At 40.6% G+C, this 25,615-nt stretch overlaps 2 protein-coding genes and 1 long non-coding RNA gene across 6 annotated transcripts in view; 1 reads left to right on the top strand and 2 right to left on the bottom strand.

The window, feature by feature from the left end:
• LOC117492473 (intersectin-2-like) overlaps positions 1 to 9,964 on the top strand; it is a 34,040-nt gene extending 24,076 nt beyond the window's left edge. Inside the window, exons 25-39 of one of the 3 annotated variants that reach the window (XM_034142743.1) lie at positions 29 to 171; positions 1,010 to 1,106; positions 1,545 to 1,736; positions 1,950 to 1,994; positions 4,447 to 4,568; positions 4,657 to 4,763; positions 5,221 to 5,404; positions 5,533 to 5,631; positions 5,734 to 5,901; positions 7,681 to 7,893; positions 8,011 to 8,132; positions 8,221 to 8,303; positions 8,721 to 8,804; positions 8,892 to 9,065; positions 9,415 to 9,964. In XM_034142743.1, coding sequence (XP_033998634.1) covers positions 29 to 171; positions 1,010 to 1,106; positions 1,545 to 1,736; positions 1,950 to 1,994; positions 4,447 to 4,568; positions 4,657 to 4,763; positions 5,221 to 5,404; positions 5,533 to 5,631; positions 5,734 to 5,901; positions 7,681 to 7,893; positions 8,011 to 8,132; positions 8,221 to 8,303; positions 8,721 to 8,804; positions 8,892 to 9,065; positions 9,415 to 9,566 — 1,985 coding nt within the window. In that variant the 3' untranslated portion in view covers positions 9,567 to 9,964. The remainder of the gene's footprint in view (positions 1 to 28; positions 172 to 1,009; positions 1,107 to 1,544; positions 1,737 to 1,949; positions 1,995 to 4,446; positions 4,569 to 4,656; positions 4,764 to 5,220; positions 5,405 to 5,532; positions 5,632 to 5,733; positions 5,902 to 7,680; positions 7,894 to 8,010; positions 8,133 to 8,220; positions 8,304 to 8,720; positions 8,805 to 8,891; positions 9,066 to 9,414) is intronic. The other 2 variants (XM_034142744.1, XM_034142745.1) reach the window with 2 other exon arrangements.
• A 96-nt stretch (positions 9,965 to 10,060) lies between these two features.
• LOC117492474 lies at positions 10,061 to 11,504 on the bottom strand. The gene is made up of 3 exons (XR_004556851.1): positions 11,198 to 11,504; positions 10,801 to 10,934; positions 10,061 to 10,279 (listed from the first exon to the last, which is right to left on the bottom strand). It is a non-coding gene; the product is annotated as an uncharacterized LOC117492474 (long non-coding RNA).
• A 5,758-nt stretch (positions 11,505 to 17,262) lies between these two features.
• Positions 17,263 to 25,336, bottom strand: si:ch73-21k16.5 (dihydroxyacetone phosphate acyltransferase). Of its 2 annotated transcripts, none has more exons than XM_034143878.1 (16): positions 25,219 to 25,336; positions 24,039 to 24,234; positions 23,776 to 23,952; positions 23,220 to 23,349; positions 22,966 to 23,093; positions 22,726 to 22,801; positions 21,967 to 22,118; positions 21,487 to 21,617; positions 21,039 to 21,289; positions 19,879 to 20,136; positions 19,718 to 19,797; positions 19,201 to 19,341; positions 18,283 to 18,382; positions 18,099 to 18,192; positions 17,912 to 17,973; positions 17,263 to 17,730 (listed from the first exon to the last, which is right to left on the bottom strand). In XM_034143878.1, the coding sequence occupies exons 2-16, from the start codon at positions 24,048 to 24,050 to the stop codon at positions 17,678 to 17,680; spliced, it is 1,845 nt and encodes a 614-aa protein (XP_033999769.1). In that variant the 5' UTR covers positions 24,051 to 24,234; positions 25,219 to 25,336; the 3' UTR covers positions 17,263 to 17,677. The 2 variants fall into 2 exon arrangements, with proteins under 2 accessions (XP_033999769.1, XP_033999768.1); XM_034143877.1 differs by having other exon boundaries at positions 24,039 to 24,239; positions 25,219 to 25,335.
• Positions 25,337 to 25,615: the final 279 nt, after the last annotated feature.

The following is a 25,615-nucleotide window of genomic DNA, read 5'->3' as shown; positions in this document are numbered from 1 at the left end:
CATTTACCTGATCTAAATTCATCCTCAGCTGTATCTGTTTGGCCAACAGAGATCGCCCAGGCAGTCTCCACCACCGTCGCCCCGACGACGCATCAGCTGCGTCTGTCTCCAGGGCAACTGATTGTGGTGCTGGCCAAGAACTCCACTGGCTGGTGGCTCGGGGAACTGCAGGTCAGTGATTACAGCTGTAGGGGCCCATTTCGATTTAATGTAGTTTTTATGAATGTAGTTTATATGCAAAGCTTTAAAATGCCAGTAACTCTGATTCATTCGTACTTAAATGCTGATGTGCAGCAATGAATTGGCTATTCCTTCAATGTGGGATGTATTTGAATATCCACACTGACAGTCTTTTCTTTCTCTGTTTGAAGAACTATAAATATTTAATTGTATGAAAAAACAAAAAATGGCATGCTTTATGACCAAAGTATCATTCTCATTTTTTTTGAAAATGTAAAAGAGAAATTACAAATAAATAACACAATGTAGGTAAATGTACCACTCCAACAAAGCTTATTCTGTGGATGCTGTTGTATCTGCTGACTTGTCAGATCAATGGAGGTTTTGTGAGAGGTGGACAGGAGGTAACAGGAGTAATAACAGGGTTGTCTTCAGGTCATACATCTATAGGAGTGAGCGGTCAATCCTCACTCCAATTTTGTGCTGAGGCTGCCACTATAGCTCTGGTTAAGCTCTCAGTTTGACACAGTAATGAGAAAAGCTGAGACAAAGCAGCAAAGTTCAGACAAAATGGGAATTAAAGATGAATACCACAGCTTTGTCAAATTGCATTTGGCCCTTGGTAAAGCAAATTAGGATATTAGTCTATTAAACTTTTGACAGCAATCATTTAGTCATTCAGACTTGAGGCTGCACTTTGGTCTAATTTATGAAGCCATATCAATTCTCAGAACTCTGCAAGACCAAATAAATTCATCAATTCAAGTCTGGATAAATAATCCAGAGGGGAAGCAGCAGGAGATTGATTTACTCTCTCTTTTCCCTCCAGGCTCGAGGGAAGAAGCGGCAGAGAGGCTGGTTCCATTCCTCTCACGTCAAGCTCCTCGGGCCCTCCAGCAGCAAGTCCTCTCCCTCCCCTCTGCCTGGTGATAGCACACACACTTAAAACACAATTATTGATTGGTTTCTGTCTTACATATTCAAGCAGACGCATAGACAATTGTCTCTTATTTGGACATATTCCCCTAAAATATACCAAGATGTTATAAATGACTAACTCGGAATTGCATAATGTAGTATCTGTCATTTTACCAGTGCACAGCATTGTTGTTAACTTTAAAAATATGCAAATACTGTTATATTTTGTACTAAAAGTATTCCAGGAAACCTTAAAGTATCAGTATTGTCAACAGATTGACATCATTGTAGGGGCTGATTTATCCTCTGGGGAGCATAAATGTAAAATAATTCTCAGGGTTATCCATCTAACAGCAGTTGAGATATTTCAAACAGAACCATCTAACTAACCAAGTTGCTTAAACTCACATCCTTATAAAACCAGATGTATGTCTTTGCACCCGCAGTGTGCCAAGTTATTGCAATGTACGACTACACCGCTGCCAATCAGGATGAGCTGAGCTTCTCCAAGGGTCAGCTGATCAGCGTCCTGGACAAGACCAACCCTGACTGGTGGAAAGGAGACGTCAATGGGGTCACAGGTCTGCTGCCCACCAATTATGTCCAGATGACAACAGAATCAGACCCCAGCCAGCAATGTGAGTAAATCTCAAGTCATTTTCCTCAGATGGACCATATTTCTCTGTCATACAAGTGAGAGAAAATCAATAGTTTACACATCTAGTTGGAAGTATTGTGAAAGTGCTGTTGGGAAGAAAATAAGACTGTAGGCGAAACAGATATCTATCAGCTGTAGAAACAAACTTTTCTTTGCTGCTGTCAATCTCATTGGTTGCCTTGGCTCACTGCAGGTACAGTAGATCCCCCATCCATGTCAGAGCATGGAGAGACTGACGGTAAGATAAAATAGTTGGTTTCTGTCACTGAGAGATCACTGGTGAATTTAAACCCACGGCTCAATTCCCCACATGGTGTGATACTTAATTTAAAAAGTAAAATCACTGTTAAATTGGCTTTTTGATTGTCCCTGGAATGGCTGTACAAAGAATTTAAAATCATTGAAAGAAATAGGTTGACATTTTGGGAAATAAGTTTATGCACCTGCTTGCCAGCTCTGTTAAGTAAGGCTAAAGCTAGCAAGCGATTAGCTTAGCATAAATATAAATATAGCAGTAAGAAAATGCTAGCTTGGCTGTGTCGGAAAGCAAAACAATCATGAAAATATGCCTACCAAGACTTTTTAGCTCACTAAATAACACTCAGTATCTTATTTTTTTAACAAAAAACAGAAATATGACAGAGCTTGCTTGATAAGCTAACATTTTCCCACACACTATACAGTAGGTCAAGCTAGGCTAACAGTCGGCCATAGTTTTATATTTAGCATACAGACTCGAGAGTGGCATCAATCTTCTCTGCTTACCCTAGGGAACAAAGCGAATAGACATATTTCCCAAAATGTCTTGCCAAAAATCTCTGGATCACAGAACAAAAGGGAACAACCACTGATACATTTCAAATTAAAAGCAATTTCTTTCGTCCTTATCAGTTAAATTATTTTGGAAGCTTAATTTTCACTGGGAAATTGATGTGCACAATGTTTATATAGTTCACTGATCATGCTCTTTGGTAAGGCTAGGATTCTTCACAGATCTGATTATTTAAAAAAGGGCCCCATTTTAAGCAGGAGGTACGTGTCTCAATTAGTATTCATAGCCTGCGTGTTGTCTCCGCGCCGTTGGATCTCTGTTAACAAGTGTGAACACACTGGACATTTAATTAGGATGCACTTGTCAAAGCTGCAGACACAAAACAAAATGACATTTTAATGCTAATGAACATGAACTCGTACACACCCCGGCTCACACAAGGCCTGCGTTTAATCACAGGGAAAAAGAAGGAAGAAATGACCATCATGCCCCAACTGATGTGATTAGTAACAACATTTACATTTCCAGAAATACATTATTAATACACCTGCATGTAAGAGTGTAGCATTAATATTAAAACTATATTAATGTCTCTCCGTCTCTCCTTCATCTCACTCACCTCCCCCTCCCGCCCCTCCACTTCATCTTTTTTTCCTCTGTAGGACAGTAATGCTGGCTTTCCTCTCTGCTCCTCTTCCTCCTCCTCCTCCTCCTCCTCTTCCTCTTCCTTCTTCCCCTTCTGTCTGAGCCTATCCGATTTGCCCTGTCGCTACAGGAGGCCCAGCCGCCAGCAAGAACAGCCCACCTCTGCGCTTTCCACCTTTTTAGGACTGTAGTGTTCTGTGCTACTGGTTATTGATCCCTTTTATAATTGATTTAGCTTCCTTTACCTTCTCTTTGTTCTGTCCTTTTCTCTTAAGCATTTATTACTCACCTTTATCCCCCTCGCTCTCTCCTCCTGTGTTTCCCTTGTGTTTCTTTAACTAACTAACTAACCTGGGAGCGAGGAAGAGGCAGCTAAACATGTTTTTAGAGGCTTCGTACCTCTCATAAAAGGCATGAAATGTGTAGTTTTGCTAAAGATACATTTAAATACGGATTGAAATTGTTTGCTTACAAAGTATAATGAAACAAATATATAAATGGATTAGACTTAAATCGTTGACATTTCTATATTAAGGTTATGTATGTAAGCATTTTGCAGGGTTACTTATTCTTGCACTAACAACATGAAACCTTGCCAAAACGGACCAATGTAAAGACTCGCTGTTGCTTAAATCACCAATAACCTTGATTGCTGCTTGCTGATGCTTTACTCAAACAAATGAATTGTGATTTTATTATCCACTTATTATGCACTTCTCCATCTATTAATGCTTCCAAGTGATTAAGGTTGAGGTCATCCTATAATGAACTGTGATATCACCAGCAAAAAGAACAAACACGCAGATATTAGCATACTAGCTGGTAAGAGTAGATTCAGAGATTATGACACTACACTGCTGACATTTACCTCCACATTTTGCTAAGTTTGAACTTCAACTGAGTCTTCCACCGCTCTTTCCCTAGAGGATTAGCTTCTTTACTCATTCACACCTATGCAATCCTTTGGAGTGAGCGCTCCACCATGAAAGGTGCTTAATTCTTCTTTTACTCATTGCCTTGGTAGCAGAGTTCTTAGCGTTAGCATCGCCTGCTATGATCCCTTAGTTCATGTACTGCAACTACAACGTGCCTCACACTTGTCTGTGCATTAAATGTAAATAGAAATATATAACTGACAATAAAGGGAGATTTTAACATGCATAGTGTGTCGTGTTTTTCCTCGGACACTGTATCTGTGATTGACTGGAAAGTGTTTGTGTGCATGCACATGCACATGCTTGTGTGTTTGTGCATGTTTGCATGTGCGCTGTAGGGTGTGCTGACCTGATGTCGTTGGACACCATGACCCCTCAGGAGAGGAAGAGGCAGGGTTACATCCATGAGCTCATCCAGACTGAGGAGACCTACGTGGAAGACCTGGAGCTGGTTCTTGAAGTACGGACGAACATAAACATACAGGCACTGGCATTTCCTATAGTGTTTCATTTTAATTAATGTCCATTTGCAAACATCTGTCACTCAGGTCTTCTACAAACCCATGTCTGAGTCCGGCCGACTAACTGAAGCTGAGATGGGAATAATCTTTGTTAACTGGAGGGAGCTCATTATATCTAACACCAAGCTACTCAAGTAGGTACCACACACTGCCTTTAGAAGCATTCTGGGACATTTCGTTAATATACCCTGCTTCTTAAATTGTAATTTCGTATGTGCTAAAAGGAGGAAATGCACAAAGAAAAAATATATGTAAAGGGACAGTTCACCCTAAATTAAAAATAAAATATTTGTTTCCACTTATCTATATTGCTATTAATCAATTGAGATGTTATGGTGTAGGTTGGTGCTATCAGCCGTAGAGATGTCTGCCTTTATCTTCATGTTTAGAAATCCACAACATTGTCTCTTCCCAGAAATCATGACCCAGTTACTCAGTTACGCAGTTTTATGTAGGAGCTATTTTCTTTCCCGTATCACTGTAGGTTGAATTGTCCCTTTAAGGAAAAATCCACTGGAAAACAGATTTGGATCTTTTAATAAAGATGTAACAAAAATCATGTTTTATATCATCATCATCCGTGTTTCCCAGGGCGCTGCGTGTCCGTAAAAAGACGGAAGGAGACAACATGCCGGTCCAGCTGATCGGGGACCTGTTGGCCTCGGAGCTCGTACACATGCAGGCCTACATCAGCTTCTGCTCCTGCCAGCTCAACGCAGCCGCCCTGCTGCAGAGCAAAACCCAAGACCAGCAGGACTTTAAAGACTTCCTCAAGGTAAAGGTGGCAGATAATGGATGGTCATATTAAAAGAAAAAAACCAAAGGGACAAAACTGACAATTCTGAGAAGAAAGAAGAAAATAAAATGTGTTCTCTCTCTTACTGTTTGCTTCCTCTTGAGCAGAAGATAGCCACTAACTACCGCTGCAAAGGAATGCCACTGTCCAGCTTCCTCCTCAAGCCCATGCAGAGGATCACACGCTACCCCCTGCTCATAAAGAACGTATGTAGAAAAATGCTTTCTTTATGACTTTATATGCTCTGGATCCACCACATTTTTCTGATATTTATTGCATGTCTCTCCGTGCCTCTTCCTATGGGTCAGATCTTGGAGCACACCCCTGATAATCATGCGGACCGCGGCCCACTGAGAGAAGCTCTGGAGGGGGCGGAGGAGCTGTGCTCTCAGGTCAACGAGGGGGTGCGGGAGAAGGAGAACTCTGACAGGCTGGAGTGGACTCAGAGCCACGTGCAGAGTGAGGGGACTATAGAGGTAAACACACGCAGATAAGATATTCTATAATATTCACTTGGAAGAATATTATAATAAAACATTTGGAAGTCTATTATACATTTCTCTCTTTTTCTTATGACTTAAAGGTCCCATGTCATGCTTTTCCGGTTATAACTCGTCCCCTTGTGTGTTACTGTATGTAGCTTTTTATGCATGTAAACGGTCTGCAAAGTCACAAACCCTCAAAGTACACCCTGTAGCGAGTAAAACTCTAACACAGAAAATACCTGTCTATGCTGCCCCAGAACACCTCGTTGGAGATTTTTATTTTTCCATTTTTTTCTTCCTGAGTATAGTGACGTAACCATACCAAGGTCCAAATGGACCAATCCGTGGAGCTCCTCACACACACACTCACTCAGCCTTGTCTTTTCTCAGCCGCGCTACTCCGCGGAGTTTCGCCGGCACACACACTCACTCAGCCTTATCTTTTCTCAGGCTGTGAGTGTGTGGTGAACTGTGTGGCGAACAGCCTGGCTGTGAGTGTATGCGTGTGCTCAGGCTGAGCTCCGCGGTGTCTCGTTGTCTCGCAGACCCCACGCAGCAACCAGGAAACAACACCAGTAATCCAGCTCACACTGTCTGCTCCTCGATCCTCAAAGGGTGGAGCAGCGAGCCCCGCAACGTCCCGCCAACACGGCACCCAGACCCCATGCAGCATTCTCATCTGTTTGTCATTACTGGTGTCATTTTCTGGTTGCTAACAAACGCCATGGTAACACATAATCACTGATGTTCCGCTGTAACGGTGGTGGACTCATCAGAACAGAGTGGGCGAGCTGACCAATCAGAGCACAGTGGGCTCATAGGGAGGGGGGGGCAGGAGCTCCAACAAGCTGTTTAGGACAGAGTGAATACAAATACTATACAGAGATGCTGTTTGAGAAACCAATGTGATTTTGGAACATTGAACAATGTAAATCTATTCTAGTAGACCTCAACAATGGAATTATGATCAGTAGAAATGGCCATGACATGGGACCTTTAAGATTACCCGTCTAAGTTCATCTCTGAAACAAAAAAAGTCTATTCATCTTTTTTTTCATCTAGGAATTCTTTGGCAAGAGATTTCTTTTTGTGTCCGGATAATGTTATTGTTTTTGTTGTTGTAATACTCATTTTGGACACAGAGGGGCCCATGTTGTAATTAGGACTACAAACTTGTTTTTCTTCAGGGTGAATTCATATGTTTCCATGCACTCTAAACACAAAGTTCATGTATTTCTATGAGTCAAATATATTTCTAGACACAAAAAGACATGAGAGTATTGCTGCATAACTTACTAATACAAAATGTACCTTGTGGTAGGGTGCTCATAGAAATGAAACAAATTAATAAATAAAAAGTCCTATTTTTAAAACAAGTAGTAGCGGATGAAAGAAACATAACAATATTATTCCACAAAACAAAACATGTTCCCGAGGCATATATTCATGAGAAAAAAACTATTCACATCACACTTATAATAATCACACTTTCCTTCCGTAGAAGTCTAAAAATATCAATATTGTTGCTATGAAGTGCAGTAATAAACACCTCCCCCAATGCATGTTGTATACTGTAATAGCTCCTTCTCGATACTTCTATCATAACCTTTGTTTGCGGTTTCCCTTCTCCTCTACATCAGAATGGATGAGTCTGTTACCAGAACAAATGAACACATGCAGTAGCAGAGGCAGGGAGCATTTTTTACTGCAGCCCTCACTGTACTTGATAGTTTCCTTCATCTCTCCTCACTCCTGCCTTTTCTCTTCCAGCACTTGGTCTTCAACTCGCTGACGAACTGCCTCGGGCCTCGCAAGCTGCTGCACAGTGGCCGACTTTACAAAACCAAAAGCAGCAGGGAGTTGTGGGCTTTCCTCTTCAATGATTTCTTCCTCCTCACACATAGCGCCAAACCCTTCTCTTCCTCGGGACCAGACAGGCTATTCAGTCTCAAGACCAACATACAGCTGAAGATGTACAAAACAGTAAGAGAGAGGCCAGGCAGTATTCACACACAGAATGATATCAAATACTACTTTGATTATTTATGAATCAGTGCCTAGGTGCAGTCTTCCTATGATTGACCTTCTGTTCTTCTCCAGCCTCTGTTCCTAAATGAGGTTTTGGTGAAAATGCCAGCGGACCCCTCGAGCGATGAGCCACTCTTCCACGTCTCACACATCGATCGTGTCTATACGCTCAAAACTGAGACCCTGAACGAGAGGTATGCATGCACATGTACATCTTCCAACATTTATATCCATAAGATAATCAAACTGTGTAAAAGATTGATGTATTTATTGTGTCGGTAGAACAACGTGGGTCCAGAAAATCAAAGCAGCTTCTGAACATTTCATAGAGACGGAGAAGAAGAAGAGAGAGAAAGCTTACCAAGGTAAACACATTCACATGTTCTTACTTACTCTCGCCTTGGAAACCCCTGAAACACCCTCCTCTTATTACCTCGTGATTTGGTAAAACTTGTCACCCCATTAATAGCAATTTAATTGAATTAAATTAGCAATTTTCAAATGGTTGGTTCATTTATGATGTTATTTTGTGATGTAGGCTAAACTGAAGAAGCAATTGTATGCACAGATAAGATTGAATGAGAAATATCAATTCAAGTTCCATGTAGTGTAATGTTTGCAAAAGCTGAAATATACATTTGTTAAAAAATGTAACCCCTCTGTCCTTACGATTCCTTCAGCAAAACAAAAACATAATCCTGCTCCCTGAATATTAAAATGTAAAATTTGAATTAACACTTAAGGGTGTAGGCCCATATTTAATGTGTGTGTGTTTGTTTCAGCTCGTTCCCTGAAAAGCAGCGGTATCGGCCGCCTGCTGGTAACTGTCGCTGAAGCCCAGGAGCTCAAAGCCTGTAAACCCAATGGTGAGGAATACCAGTGAATTGTTAAATACAGTATTCATAAGCATAAGTAATTTTGAGTTAAATTGAAACACATTATGTTTCCCCCAGGTAAGAGCAACCCGTACTGTGAGCTGACGATGGGGGCTCAGTGCTACACCTCCCGGCCCGCCAGCGACACCCTGAACCCAAAGTGGAACTTCAACTGCCAGTTCTTCATCAAAGACCTCTACCAGGACATCCTGTGTATCACCGTGTTCGAGAAGGACCAGTTCTCACCTGATGGTCAGTGGATACAAGACACGCACGCACGCACGCACGCACGCACGCACACACACGCGCACACACACACACACACACACACACACACACACACACACACACACACACACACACACACACACACACACACACACACACACACACACACACACACACACACACACACACACACACACACACACACACACACACACACACACACACACACAATTGTACAGGAAGCAACGACACAAAATCAGTGTTTGCCGGTCAGGTTCTAAGGCCTGCGTTTGACTTTCTGACTACTACGGAAGAAAAATAAAAACAGTTATTCATTTAAGAGGTGTAACTAAATGACTGTTCTGTTTCCTAGATTTCCTTGGTCGTACTGAGGTTCCCGTGGCGACTATAAAGAAAGAGATGGAGAGCAAAGGTGCCGCAAACCGACGCCTTCTACTGCATGAAGTCCCAACTGGAGAAGTCTGGGTCAAACTGGACCTGCAGCTTTATGAGCCGACCAAATGAGGACAAAACACACAGCCAAAAAACACACACACTGCAGCCACTCACTTTAAAAAGTGCCTATTTGTAGCAGCACCAGGGTTGCCTTGAAAAACTCTTGATTTTACGTCACTGCCTTAAGCCACCCACACCCTTTATCTGAAAGGGAAGTAGACCTGGCCAGATATGGAAAATGACAAACTAATGACGGGGTAATGTATTGTGGATAAACTGTTTAGGTAACCAGCAAACCAGCTTGTGAATGTAATTGGCCACAGTTAAATTTGCTAAATGGTTTTATAACACATTATTAATAAATGTGTAAATGTTGCACACTACTGTACAATGTCTGTACATCAAAAGTTGATCCTAAGCATGCCATTTGATCCTGAAAATGGCATTATTAAAATGTACAGACGCCACTTAGCTCTCGTTTTTTTTTAATGGTGAATTTTTCACTACTTTTCACTTCTACTCTCAACACTTTCCTAGTGTCCATTTAATCCCACACATCCCCCTCCCAGGTTTAGTGCCTGGGGTAACATTTGAGGTAGTTAGAAGGGAAGGTAAAGATGAATTGTTAATATGGGTTTTATTTCGATGTAACCGAGGACTGGTGTTGTTGTAAACTTGCTGGTTGTTGCTGACATCCACATTTGGAGACCAAGCAACCGTTCCTATGGCACCTTCCATCCGGTGTGGTGGTGGAACTGATCCGGTACGGTATGTTGACGAACCTGCATGAGAGACATTTGCACGAAAAATGTGCACACATTAATTTAACAGATGCAACCCTGAAAGGAATTGGGTTATATGAAGTACCTATAAGTTCCTCATACAAACCCACTTCACAACATCCCAAATATCCCTTTATGAGGCATTATGCTGCAGCTGTATTACATAATCATTGTGCATCCTATAGGGCAGGGGTGTCAAACTCAAGGCCTGCGGACTTCATTTTATGTGGCCCGTAAGAGCATGCAAAGAATATAATACGTTGCAATTATTTGCCCTAGACTTCTGCCAACAGACGTAGTTGATTATGAAGTTAACACCCTATCCGATAATAATTTAGGCAATAATGTAATATAATTCATTATATTATATATTTATATATGTGTATTTATATAGTCTTAAAGTTACAACCGGCCCTTTGAGCTCAACCATAATGTTAATGTGGCCCGCGATGAAATTGAGTTTGACACCCCTGCTATAGGGTAATTGAAAATATAGTTTAACATCTCATCATACTGTATACCTGCTAGACTTCCTTCCTCCAGTTTCATTCACCACTGGAGTGCTTCTGGCTTGTGACTGGATGATGTGAAAAGGCCTGTAGCAGGATGTTGCTCTGAGGTAGCTTCTCTACTTGTCTCCTTGTGTATCTAGATCCTAAAGCAAAAGGAAAAGTGGCCGCAATAAGCTACTGTTCAAAGTGAGGCTGTAGCAACAAAAGTGTATGAAGTTAAGAAAGGGTGCTTTCAACTACTTATTAATGCAACAGGGACAATGTGTTATTTCCTCTTTTAAAAGTTATATAGTCTCACTTTCCCCAACTTGTGGACATAATTCCACTCTGGATATCTCAGCTCAAACTTAAAGCAAAGCACTCGTATAAGCCTTCAATTTCCTTTTGGTTCAAAGAAGAAAAATACCTGCTTCACAAGAAGAGGCTGTTCTCTTTAAGTCTGCCGTACCGAGCTGTGGATAAATCAGAGAATACTTCATCAGTAGCATTTGCAGTTCTTCAGTGTGTCAAAAGTTGCTTTAATATATATTTAGCAAAACATTTCAGTCACAAAATATCACCTTCACCTTGAGGTAGCGTGGCTTTTTGATGTGGAGAAGAAACGGATCGTATTCCTTTAGATCATAATGTTCTAGAAACACAAAGCCCTGAAAATGAAAGACATTAGTTAGATAGTCTTTTGTGTGTTTTTGTAGTGAAAGCACAAACACCAAAGGAGCATGTGTGTGAAGTCTTATGCATCATTTAAAGGTCACCTATTATGCAAAATTCACTTTTTCATGTCTTTTATACATAAACATGTGTCCCCTCTGTGTAAAGAGATTCTGAAAGTTTCAGGAAAAAAGATTTGTTCTCTTTTTGTTCTGGTATAAAAACCTGTCTGAAAATGAGCTGGGGAGTGGCTCCTTATTTTCATCTAAAGTAACAGACAGAGAATCAGCACTTTTGAAACAGGGCTGAAACAGAGGGGATTATGGGATGCTACAATGCATGATCAGTTTGGTATTTCGAGCCAAACACTTCAGAGACCTGTTTTGTATATAACTGAGAACTATAATATATTGATGAAAAAGAGTATAATAGGGGACCTTTAAAACCCCTAAATGACAACAAGACCAAAGCTCTTTCCAGAGGTGAGCATCACCTTTGTGTTGCAGTGATGGAGGAAGTGACTGTAGAGGCTCTGGCGGCTTTTGCACACCGCGGGGCCACAGCTGGACACGTGTTCCTCCACCCTCCTCTGCAGGGGAAACCACACACGCTCAGTCCAGCGCTTGTGAAGCAGCTCCCTCCTCCTCAGCTCTGTGAAGTCCCGTCTGATCAGAAACTTCTCCAACTCCTAAATGAAGACATGTTTAAACCAAAGTGGGAGGTACAGGTACATCATTAAAGATTCAAGGCCTTTTTTGTGACACAATGATGATTTAAAGTTGTAAAAGCTGCATGTTTTGAATACAGAAACTGTAAATTAAGACAAAAAAATTGTGCTCCAGCATCTTACCTTCACAAAACCATTTTCTGTATCCAGTAATGGTTGGGTTATTTCCTTCACCTGTTGATTTTCAGCCTCCATATTTCCCTAAAAAGTAAAGCATGCATTGGAAAATTCACCCTCTCTTTGTGCAGGTTTGAGTTTGGATGTGTGCAATACCTGCAGTCGTCTGAGGGAGGTGTGAGAGAGCCATCCCTTTTGGCCCTCCAGCTTTGAACCAGAGGGTGAGGCCTCCTCGCTTTCCTCTGCTCTCACACATTCACCGGGGCTCCTCATCCTCATGCTTGGCTGCATGGGCGTCTTTCGGCTCTCTGTTGTGCCCTTAACATCCACCATGCGCTCCTGAAACACCATAGGGTCAATTCTGTAACTGTCCTTAATAAACACAACATGCTGTTTGCAGAGTATCCTTGGCTTTTGTTTTAAATAGCAAATACCAGCATTTATACAGTAGGAACACATGTCAAATAACAGCATAGCATACCGGAATTATAATAAAATGCTGATAAACTTAAATTGCAGCATGCTTCATGTGGACAATAAGTAATTTTTTACTGTATTTATTGGCTTCTCAACATATAAAATATCCACATTTATTAGTTATTTAGAATTATTGAACAACAAATAACCCCCTCACCAACAAAACGGCTACTAGTGAAAAACGATTTTTTTAATATAAGTATGGACATAAAGATAGTATTACATCAAAACTATATATATAAATACAGTCTCACATCACCTTGTTCAAGCCAGGTGAACAAAGGGAATTTAAATAATTAATAAAATAAATATACATCGCTCTAGAATTACAGGGAAACATATTGGCGTATCAGAAAGGATATACTGAGAAATCCCGGCCTGAGTTCACTGACAGACCAGACACACTCCTGTAGATGAACAGAGGCGACACAAAAGGCTCTGACAGATCACGTCACCAGCTGGAAACCTGAGCTGCAGCTCACTGTTACGTGAACACCACGCTGGGACACATGTCTGTGCACTATGAGGATTTGTTTTGTATCAACTGAAACATCAATGGCAGCTTCCCTCCTGCTGTGCTTTCTGTTGTCTGTCTGTAACAACCATTTGCATGCTCGGCTAGTTTGTTCAGCTGCATGTCACCTGACCCCTCCACAGGTCCTTTTTTCTATTATCCTGAGTCAAGAGAGGATAACAGTGGCTACAGCAACTATCTGTCAATAACCTGAAACCTTTCCATTCATCTTTCCAAGGACACTGAGACTCCAGCATTGTACATTCAGATATGAACAGATGGAAGGAGAACATTGAAAAGTATTGTACCCCCTGCACTATATCTACTGTAGGTATAGCCTTCCTGACATTTAAAGATCAGTGATACATTATGAGTTGGCATGAACGTTTTTTTCCTCTGATTTCAGCAGGCCGACAGGAGAATGTGTGTGGAAGGTGATCACACCACTGGGGGTGTTCTTCTTCTTTGTGCTCATCTCTAAATCATGAGAAAAGTTAAGCCATCGGTGACAACCTGCTTTTAGGTCTGACCAGAGGTGGAAGTGCTCAGATGTTATACTTAAGTTAAAGTAATACAACCATGCACAGTGTAGAAATACTCTGTTACAAGAAAAAATCCTCCATTTAAAATAAATGTTACTTCAGTAAGTATTGGCAGCAAAATGTACTTAAGTACTCAATCCCAAGTGGCCATTTTCAGAATAATATATATTATATCACTGGATTATAATTAGTTATCTATTAACGTGTTCAACATTTGGCAGCTGGTGAAGGTGGAGAGAACCTGAATTACTTTTTTTAAACTGCCATCCATAATAATCAATCATAATACATTAGTTAAATTGTATCAAAAATGACTAGAAGTAGCATATATGGAAATACTCAAGTAAAGTACATGTATATTAAAAATGTACTTAAGTACAGTATTTGAGTAAATATACTTAATTGTTACTTTCGAGCTCTGGAGGACCTGAATCTACAGTCAGTGTGCATGCTCAAAATATTATTCAAGCAGTAACATTGAATATGAATGACATGGTAATGGTATAAGTGTTCTTACCTGTGTTGTAGTGAGGACGTTTTGGTCAGACGTTCGTGAGAAAAAACGGCAGAATTAGTGAAAAATTAAGAAAACACTGCTGTTCCACGGACAATATTTTAATACATCATTAAAAAAAAGTTCATAGGGTCGCTAAGTAACGTAAGTCGCGACCTCCCTCAGCGCCCCTGAAAAGTGGGCACAAGAGTAGACGGCAGACTCTACATATAAAACACACGTTGTAACATTTTAAAAAGTGTACCCTGCTAACCTTTGCTGTCCCCTGAGACTGGCTCCAACAGAGGCGGTGACTCGCGGAGAGGAAGAGGAGAGGAAAGGAGGGGAAGAGGAGAGGCCTCCTTCAGTTGTCCTGCCGTCTTAAGGTGTTTACGTTGCCATGACACCGTCTCACAAGCGAGCAAAGACGCATGCGGCGTTCAGCGCGAGACAAGCTTCTGATACACCATAACTTCCTTAGTTTAATATGAACATGTTCTGTGTGAAAAATAATTACATATTTCGGCAAACAGAAATATTGTCTGTGTCAGTGTGCATACAGTACGTCTTGAAATTGTGAACTTATTTAGGCTACGTCTTATTCATGTATATGTTATTTTTAATTTAATTAATAGGCTACTACTTTTGCTCTATTATTATTATTATTATTCATTTATGTTTTCATTATATTTTAAAATCATTGTTTAATACAAATTTCCATTTTTATTTGAAAATGTATTGCAATAAATTTTTCTCAATATGGTAGCCTTAAGAAAATACAAAAATGTTACATTTAAAAATGTTCTTAAAAAGTGTAAAGAAACATGCCATTTCCAATACACCCCACTTTATAACTCCAATAATCATTGTTGATGTTTTTCTTCATTAAAATAGTCACAGATAGCTATTTTAGGCAAGGTGATGTCTCCTGGCACTTACAGGTGTCTAGACAAACTTGGAGGCAGACTGTTTATCCAGCCTGGGTAAACCAATGATATGGGACTAGGCCGAGGGAAATTAATATACTTTTTTAGGTTTACTCTGTTGTTAATGTTTAAAGACATTCCTAATTGCAAAAATGGTAGTAAAGGAGTGCCATTTTCTGTGCGACACTATAAGGTGCAGTAAGTTGTTTTAACTTGTTCCTAATGCGCTCGTGGACAGGTGCACCTTCAACATGTTGCGCACAGGCTGCAAGGCTCCTGCGGAGAATGCGACTACTTAATGTTTGGGTATTAGCTGCGTAAAGGCAGGGCAGGGCTTGGCCAGATCATAACTTGGGGACTGTAGCTGCTCTCTTTCCTTTCGTTGACGAGTCCAGGACAGGGGGGAGACCACATGGATTGGTGGACTTCGTTGGCAGCGATCACTGCCCTGCTGTGGATATTATGCTTTATAGACGGTAAGAGAAAATGTAGGTTAGGGGATATTTGGAAGCTCTTCAGGAAGCCACCTGTCTAGTACCTTATGGCGAAAACAGCTGTCATACATTCACAGTATCAGAAATAAGACTAGTTTTATGTCTACATAAAATGTGGCTACATAATTTGTAGTTTGGGTACAAATTATATCATAAACATTCAGCTACAAATATGTAACATTGCAGTTTTGCTAATAATCTATCATAAAACGCGATTAAAGGTTTGCACACTGGGTTATGTTAGTGATGTTTTCATTTTGCACACGTTTCCCATTTTAGCATGATCAGAATAAACAGGACGTGTAGCAAAGCATGACATACTTCAAATGTAAATCAGGCCATGTAGGCTTAATCTAAGTAAGAAGGCCTTGTTAAATGAGTCAAAAACATTGGTTTGCTTAAATTAAAAATAATGTTTTGAGAGATATAAAATGTCATTTAGCAAATTTCACTGAAAGCTCTGCTGTTTTCATGCCAATTTGTTCCAAGACATAAATATTGACAAAAGTGAAACTGCAACATATGGAATTATATGTTAAAATCTCTATTCCAGATTAAACTATTTTATTTAAGAGTGGTCCCATGTTGAGGGGCTCGTGGTGAAGCCCCGTGCCACCCACTTCGCGTGCTCAGGTGATAGCCATGGCTGATGATCACTTTAATCCAGGGGCAGACGCTGTTTGTAATGATTGCTGACATTAGCCAGGGTGTTAAATTAGACTCCAACTGACCCCGTTACCCTCTTATCTCCAGGCAACGCCGTGCTCGAGCTGCGGCTGCTGTTCCACGCGCTCACCAAAGCAGCATGTCACCTGTACCTGGCCCTCCTCCCGCTGCGCCGCGCCGCCACGCACTTCGCCGACTGCGCAAGATATATGGTGAACCACATCCAGCGGCCCACCCCCTCTCCCCTTGACGTTGGCCTGCTCCACCACGGCCAGCCGCTGGGCAGGAAGGGCACGCTGCACTTCCTGGAGGGCATGTGCGTGGTGTGCGAGACGATCCCTAACCTGATGGGCGCGGGGCTGAGCGTGGGCTCCGCTTTCTGCCACATGCTGCAGGGGGGGTTCTACGTGCTGGCGGCCACGCTGCATACCATCCAGGTCAACCTGTTCTCCCAAATGAACGGCGAGAAGGATAGATGGGACAAAGAGCGGCACCGAGCCAAAGAGGGCGAGAAAAAGCTAAATTCAAAAGTGTTGGAGTACATCTCGGTGTTTTGTCAAGACCCCGTCAGCGCTTTACGCATCAAAGTTGACGTACCACCTGTGTATAGATAATCCATGTAAAACAGCATAATGGGGAATTTGCAAATACAATGCCTTTAACTGCTGAGGGGTTACAAGTACAGGCAGTGACAGGAGGTTGAACTTTGACCTCTGGTTATTGCTCGCTGTTGTTGGGGGTTTATACAAACCGAAAAGATATTAAAAGGAGAAGATCAAGAATGTATGGCGCATTTTGTTACATCTGTTTTACACTTATTGACATAAATAAAAAATAAATGTCTCAAACTAATCTGTGATGGGATATGGTTTTTAGATTATCTTTCTTTAATGGTACGTTATTCATTATACAATCAAGTGTCATAAATCATACTCTGTCCTATGTCAACTAGCAGTATAAATCAGTCAAGTTATTTTAAAGTGCTCTATTCATTTTTCCTCAATAATACATGGCAGCCTTTTCAATTAGCAATGGACAAAAACATAATAATACAATGCAACTGATTCAAATCAGTTTGAGTTCAGCAAATTAAATCACAGGCATCACTAGTGCCTCAGTCACACTTACACCTTTCTTCATCGAATAACAAATTATCAAAATCAGCCATACAGTCAACCTTGTGTCACCCTATCAGGTTGTTGTACCTTCATCGTAAGGTATGCAAGGAATTAAAACAAGAAAACAGCGATACTGAAGATTGGATCTGTTCCAATGGAGGCTAGAGTTTTGCTTCAGGTGTGGTGTGGAGCATCTGGGGGGGGATTTTCCCAGCTACAGTGAGAGAAGAAAGAGAAAGAAAATAAATAAATTCCTCGGTTGGAGGGATAAACAAAACCAAGAACAAACACCAAATCTCATACATTGAAAGGACAGTCAGGACAAGATCTAAATACACAACTTTATCCCAAATTCCTTCAAATACAAACTTGTATTTTCAAGTTAACTGACTTACAAAGTATGTCATCGATTCTTCTGACAGCTGCTTTATTCACTGTGTATTCATTCTGCTCAGACCTGCGGTGAGAAAACAAAAAGGGGAACTCTTAACTCTGGCATCAGAAACTCAGACAGCTTCTCAGGCACCTCAGAAAATGAGCTTAAAACCAAACAGATTTGCAGGAGCTAATCTCGTTACTCACGCCCTCAACTTTGTCACAGTGTCCAGTCTCTGCAGGGCCGACAACACGTTCTTGTGTGTGTCGGACGACAGTGCTTCGTAGGTGTGAAGTTCACCTGAAACACACAGAGAAAATGATAGGGAATTATTTGATGGACACAGCTGGAGATTATTTGTAAAAGGTCAGAGGTCACTTTCTGTTTCACCTGAAAGGATGAGCTCTGTAGCCAGGTTTCGCACAGCAGTTAGGAACTGTTTCTCAGCGTACACGTGAACTTCGTTTTCACAGAGGTACCTGAATATCACCTGGAAATGAAAGCACACCTGATCAATTAAAAGACATACACCACATACTTTTAGACCAACATTGAATTTGAGTTAATGCCTAGATTAGTAACTTTTAACCAGTGCCCACTCTACTTTAGCAAAGATTGACAAGGTTGTACCAGTGAGACTTTCACTTCAAGGATCATCACGTTTTATGGAAATATCAAAGAAAACAACTAGTCATTTTATTTAGTTTCCTTCAAAAATTACCCCATAGCGCAGTTCAACTTATTATTCTCATATATGCTTGCAAATATATAAGCATAAATTGCTCAACTAAAGAAAAAGATATTGAGCAAAGTAAATGTACTAAGCACATTTAAATCTCCAGTGTAAAGATGGGTGTAGTAACAATATACATTTAACAAAAAATAAGCATTACATTTACTACTTTAATTGAATTAAAATATAATTTAATGAAAAATTAACATTACACCAGAATGAAAGAGCAGGTTAAAAATACTTTCTGCAAATTGTATTTTAAAGATCAGTCATCAACTACTTCTAATTAGTAAACAATGTATATTTTATGTGAAATAAAGCACTCCTATTTTTTTCCCACACTACAAAGAGGACAATTGTATTATCTGACTTAGTTATGTTAATCATTTTTTTCTGTTACCTAAAGTATTCAACAACAACAAAACTGGAATCAGAATAATAAACAAGATCACCTGCTTAATGTTAACTACGAGTGACTAAACCCTCAGATTCCCAGAACATAAACAGAGGCCATGACCTCACTGTCCTCAGAGGCAGATACAGCCCTGTCTGTCTGGAGGCAAGAGTCAAAGCACCTGGTAGGAGTCTATGAAGGGTTGTAGCAGTGCCTGCAGGAAGGACAACACCTCCAGCCCGGCGTCTGACACCGTCACTTCCTGTTCACTGACGTGGACTGCTCCACATTTTTTCAGGAGGGAGCACGCCTCCTCAAAGTCCTGATCAATGGAGAGATAGAATCAACACGCAGAAACACACAATATCAATAAAAAAAATCCTATATTTTTGTCTTTTACACTGAAAACGTTGTGGATTAGTTTTTTTTAAGTGTATAAACTCATATAAACTGTTAACAATTAGCAAACAATACTTGAAGCTCTCGAAAAGCTACTCAATCACTTCCATTGCTAGCCAAAACACACTCCTCTACCTGACCTGGGACTCTGCTCTGACTTAAGCCTGATGATGTTTGTCAGAAGCAGAGCTGTGATCATGTTTTCACTCCTCATTATATCACCACTGATTGACAGGACAGTAATCCTCTTTGGGATCTTTGTCCTGAGATGCCCGAAGGAATCTGACGAGGACATTTACCTGAGACGAATTTCCAGGGATGACGATGAACTCGTTTGAGAAGACGTCCCGCAGGAAGCAGAAGAAGGCGAGGAGCTCGTCTGTGAACGGAATGATGGATCAGGACGAAGCGAGAAGAAAATACATTAGAGATCTTGAATGATATCTCGTTTAACCATCACCTTTTTGTGTGGTCTTTGTGATGTGTAAGGCCGTTGCGAGCAAGGCGGGACGAACAAATATGTGCAGAGACATATTCCTGTAGGAAGCCAGCATCAGCACCGCCGCCGCCGTGCTGATCATTTCCTCCTCTGGGCTGATTGGACGATTTCTCGCAGGCTCTTCCTCCTGAACCAGGAAGACACGCCCGGCTTTACGGTTAACTACAGAGCCATGAAGGGCGACCGTGGATGACATCACATCCGTATCAGGGGCTTGTCCTGTAAAAACAAAACGTGTCCTGAATAGTTTGTATTGTATTTATTGTGTGTTTACTCGCCTGCATTTGCACACACAAACAAGAACTGTAAAGTGAGACAGTTCAGTGGGGTCCTCTTAGGGTAAGTTACTTAAGGTGCAATAATCCACTGAACATCTCCTAAGTGAATGTGAACACGAGTGCCACCTCACATTCATCTAATCTGTCTGATCTACAGCAGGGTCTGAGGAGTCTTCAGTGTCCCGAGGTGAGACTCCGACAAATACAACTCTGTTTGAATGTCTGTATCACCTTGTCTAGGTGAATTGTAGAGCAGCATACAAATGCCACCTACTGGTTGTTCAAGGGAGCTGGAATTAAACCTCCTTAAAAAGGCCCGCTGAATGTAGAGGACTTAATTCCATCATTTTTAGCATGATGCAGCTGCACCTGAACTTCAATATTTACAGAAGATATAAAACAATATTGTGCTGATGCATGGTTAACAAGTAAACAAACAAAAAAGGTCAAACTAAATAAGAACGATATCTATTTTGATTAACTAAACTGGAATCATTTATACTGGAACGCCTATTGCCTACTTTTAAAATAACATATATAATAAAATAAAACAAATAAAATGTTCCTTCTTTTTTCTTGGTTCTTATTTTATATTATTCATTGCTGTATGTGACCATATATTTTCTTAAAATGAAAAATAAATTAAATCAAAATCAAATTTAAAAAGAAGAAGCCTAAATGTGTTAAATTATTTGCTTTTTTTTAAGCTACAATGTATTCCTACAGGGAAAAGAGACATGAATTTATGTCAAATCAGAACAACATTTCTGAAAACTAAACTTAAACCAGCAAACACAAAATTACCTAAAACTAAATGCAAGTATAATTCTAAACTATTATAACCTTGCCCACTCGGCCAGTTCAGGCGAGCCCCAAAGTCCAGCGCCAGCTTCCTGAGCCAGAGGGTTTTGTCTGTGAGCTCCTGCCAGGGCAGACCCTCCTCTGTTAGGACTCTGGTGGGAGCCTGGAGCAGCAGGCAGGCCATCAGAGCCCAGGGGCCCATCACAGAGCCCTCCTCCTGGACCCTGACCATCAGATGAGCCAGCCAGCTCACACAGGCCTGAACCTCTGCACTGGGCTTCTGAGGAAGGTCTCTGTGGATAGAGGAAAAGGGACAAGGGGAGTTAGGGGGTGGAAGTATTTTCATTTTTTTCAATTTTCAGGGATTTTATACCATGTGTTTATTGAACAATTATTATTCTTATTGCTTTATTCAGGCTGCATTAAATGTTGTTTAGACTACATTTGATTTAGTTTAGACTGAACACTCTATGCAAGGACTTTTTTCTACCTTGGTACGAGGTTGTACTGGCAGCGGTTTATCTTGCCTTCACACAAATGTCGAACAGACATTGGACGGCCAAAGTTCACATGCATGCTGCCGTAATCTTCCTGGAGCACTTTGCTAGCTTTCAGCAGACCCTGCAGGGAAAGGGCAAGGCTGGGATTGAATCACGAGCAAGAAATAATCAGCTTTATCCATGCATTAACTCTTCTGACCTGTTTTAATGAGTTAGTGAGACAAACTCATATTGTTTGCAAATACAATGAATGCATATCTTTCTGTATTGTACATAATTAACAAACGTAATCACATGTTGATATGGAGGCAGAGAGAGGCAGGAGTAATGGTGCAGCAACAGTATTCTGAACCTAATTAACTTTCATTATAAACAGTTTGGATTGCAGTGCATGCTGGGAGGTGCTGAGGCGTCTTGGAATCAGAGGATTATGAAATGTTTGGTGAAGCGAGTAAATGACCAGGGCGTACCGTGGTGCTTTCTTTGGGTTTGGGGATACCCAGTAACTCTTGTGCGAGCAGCGACTCCTCCAGCACTCGGTCGTAGCTGATGCTAATGGGGATCAGTGTGATGTCATACACCTCGCCTTTAAAGAAGGGCTCCATCACCATGTGCATCATGCCTACAGACAGAGTAAAGTTGTGTCAAAACTGCAATGCATGAACACAAAATGTTTTCCCCCTTGTTAGTCACTACAATTAAACTGTGGAAACCTATAGCCATCTGGATGGGAACAATACAGATGGCCAACCACAGCACAGGTAGCAAAATATGTACTTGCACACAGCGACTTAAAAATAATTGACAATTAAATATGAAACAAATAACTCAAATTGTTGAGACATTGAGGATGCCAACAGACAATTTCACTTTTCTACGACCGTGTATTAGGGTCATTGTTGTACAAAAAGATGGACCCCACTGTAAAAGTATTAAACTAATATGTACATAATACACTGAAGTTGAAATGTGACAACAACAAAAAAAGTTTAAAAAAAGAAAAGAAAAGTACTGACGCAGCCACATGGTAATGTGGTAATACTCTAAAAAGAAAATTGCATTTATGAGATAAATATCTTTTGATTTACGAGAAGAAAAACAATTTGTGTTAGAATAAAGTCACAATAAAGTGTTTATGATTGACGACATTGTTAAAAATGTGCGTAAATCATAAATACTTTTATCTTATCTGCAATGGCCCAAATACGGCCCACACACACTATGATTACCTAGCTTTGGCATCACGGACTTTAGTGTGCGACTCCGTAGTCCTTCCACATAAAACTCCAAAGGAGCAATTCCTGTCTAAAGAAAAAAACATTTCAGAGTTAGAATGTTTTTTAACAGATGATCAAATACAGAAGCCGATAGTGAAATATGGATTTAGATGGACTTCCTGAGCTGAAGTCATTTCCAAAAGGAGTACCACAGTTTGAGCGTGGCTGATGAAGTAGATTATTATGTTTTACCTTTACAATGGTTCTGACATATTCTGACAGCACTGCCCAGTACAGTTTGTCAGAGCCAATCGCACGCCGGATGAAGAACGCTCCTGAGCGACGCAGTAGCTCTCCGACCAACTTCATCCCTGCAAGAGCTTCAGAGGGGAGAGAAATTGTGAAATAAAAAGAGGGAGATAGAGAAATGAGCATCAACTACGGATTCTGTAATGTAATTCTTTATTATATATTATTCTGTTGTTTTAATTTAAATAGATACTTGCGAATTCCTGCAGCAATAAATGGCATTGGGATGTCGTAGGTGAACATGATATAGGAGATAATAAGGAAGTCCATATAGCTCCTGTGATTGGGCATCAGGATCACTGGATGCTCCTCAATGGATTGTTGGAGCTGCAAGGTGACAGAAAAAGAGGAAAAAGGTTTAAAAAGAAAATAAATAAATCAAATACAATATCAGAATAAGACTCTGTGAATATAGGTCTCAAATAACTATTTTAGCCACAATTGTATTCATTTAAAATGGTAGTGGTAAATCATGTTATGGTTTTGATTAGGTTTTCAGTGTTTGGGAAGACATTGGTAAATTGACTCTCTTGCTGAGAGCTTATCAATAGGTGCTTGCACGTCAAAGTTGACAGAAGGGAAATGTTAAACCAACATTTTAACAGAGGCTTAAAATGATTGTATTTTGAGGGAAATAAAGGCAAGAAAACTAAATACAGGAGATGTGCCTTTAAGTTTACATTTATTACCCACATCATTAAATACCTTTCTATTGTTCTGAACTCAGTATTCAGTATTAACTAATAACCTTACCATGTTGAGTCCTTCCATGTTAACAAAGATGCTGCTGTAGAGTCTTTTTAACACCTTGGTCAGTGTGAAGCCAATCAGCCTGATACACTTCAGCTGCAAGTTTTGAGACATTTCCTCCAAAATCCCACAAGCCTCCTCTCTCACCTCCTCTACCGATGACCCCGTCTCTGCGGCTATCTGAATGGGAATGCAGAAAATAGACAATTTTGATGAAGAAATGCTTGAAAACGTATTTGTTATGTTTTTAAATGACACTATCCCACCTCCTTGGCCATGTAGCGCAGATACTGGGACTCCAGCACAGCTTTGTTGAGGTCAGCATTGGAGCAGGACTCGGCTCCTTTGTAAGGGTGCGGGCTGAAGGTCCGCAGTGCATGACCCAGATCACTGCTGCACCTCCGCTCCTCCAATATATCCACGAACTCCTCCTCATTTTCCCGCCCTGCGCCACATGAGACCCTGTACTGGAGGAGGAAAGGCAAACTCATGTTGAAGGCATTACAGTTATTTAAATATTTGACACCTTTAATAGAATAGAAAGAGTAGCAACATGGATGATCTGCTATAGCGTGTGACTGAGTAGTGAAAACATAAACATATTTGGATGCTGCTGGTATAAACAAAGTGGATCCGGGTATTAAGTGTTGCCTTGCAAGATTTTTATTATATTAAATAGTCAAGTCTTAAGTTATCTGCCAAAAACACATACTACTAATTGTTCAACCTCTGAATTAACAAAAATAATACAAAGGAAAGTTTTACAGGTTGTTAAAACAACAGGAAAAGCAGGGCCAACAAAAAATAACACACATGATTGTATTTTAGGACACACAGAGACACTTCATTGTATTTTAGGGGGAGTAACAGTAGGAAGCATCTCTTGTACAGCTGTAAAAATTACCCTACATATGTAAAACAAAGAGGGGGTTGATGTTATTGTAACTATTGTGTTTTTTCTTTTGAAAACCCATATTTTATAGAAATTATTTATATAAAAAAAACGTTTTCTATGCGTTTAAAACATGTATTTTCAAAAAATAGGGAGTCCAGGCTTTTCCTAGTTATGTTGACACACTCAAACTCCTTATCTATGAACTATGAACTATGAACATAGGACCCGAGTCGTTAATATCAGTTGGTAGCGACCTATTAAGTAACATTACAGACACTGTTTTTAAGTAGGCCAAAGTTTCAGCAGTTTATAGCCTCAGCTTCATTTTACAAGTCTATTCACAGCTACATAATGGCCTCAGCTTAAAGTACTTTCAACAAACATTTGTATTTGCTTCCTTCATTCGTGTAGCTAGCATTTGGATACACTTTCTAATGTTAACTTTTTAAATGCACAAGCGATTTCTGTGCACTGAAAGCGGTCTCAAAGGATGCGGAAGAGTGTACAAAAACATTTAACAACATTTCGGCAGGTGCTGACGGCTGTCTTACCGTGTTACTCATTCTTCACAGGGACAAACCGAAACCCTTGCATGTGCCTGTCCTCAACGACTTGTTTTGTTTCGCCCCCTTCCTGCACCCTGCATGGAGCCCAGCAGCACCCCCGCGGAGCCAGGCCAATGGTGTCGCCGGGTTTTGGAAACTCCTCCCGCCTATTGTAATGTGCAGCCCTTTGCTCTTGAATGACCCCCACACACACTATGGACAGCGATGGTGTGTGCAGCATACAGAACCAATGTAGCTGTGCTGCTGGTATACATGTTTTTGAGTATATGTCTTAGGTTTAGATAAAGTGTGTATTGCACAATTTAGGCAAAATAACAATTAGTGTTTCTGTGCTAGTCTCTCTTTTTTCCTCAAGGACTAATGGAGGCTGTAAGGATGAGGC

Source organism: Trematomus bernacchii, unplaced genomic scaffold, assembly GCF_902827165.1.
Source record: "Trematomus bernacchii unplaced genomic scaffold, fTreBer1.1, whole genome shotgun sequence".
Taxonomy (NCBI): domain Eukaryota; kingdom Metazoa; phylum Chordata; class Actinopteri; order Perciformes; family Nototheniidae; genus Trematomus; species Trematomus bernacchii.
This window is presented reverse-complemented; position numbering and strand designations above follow the sequence as displayed.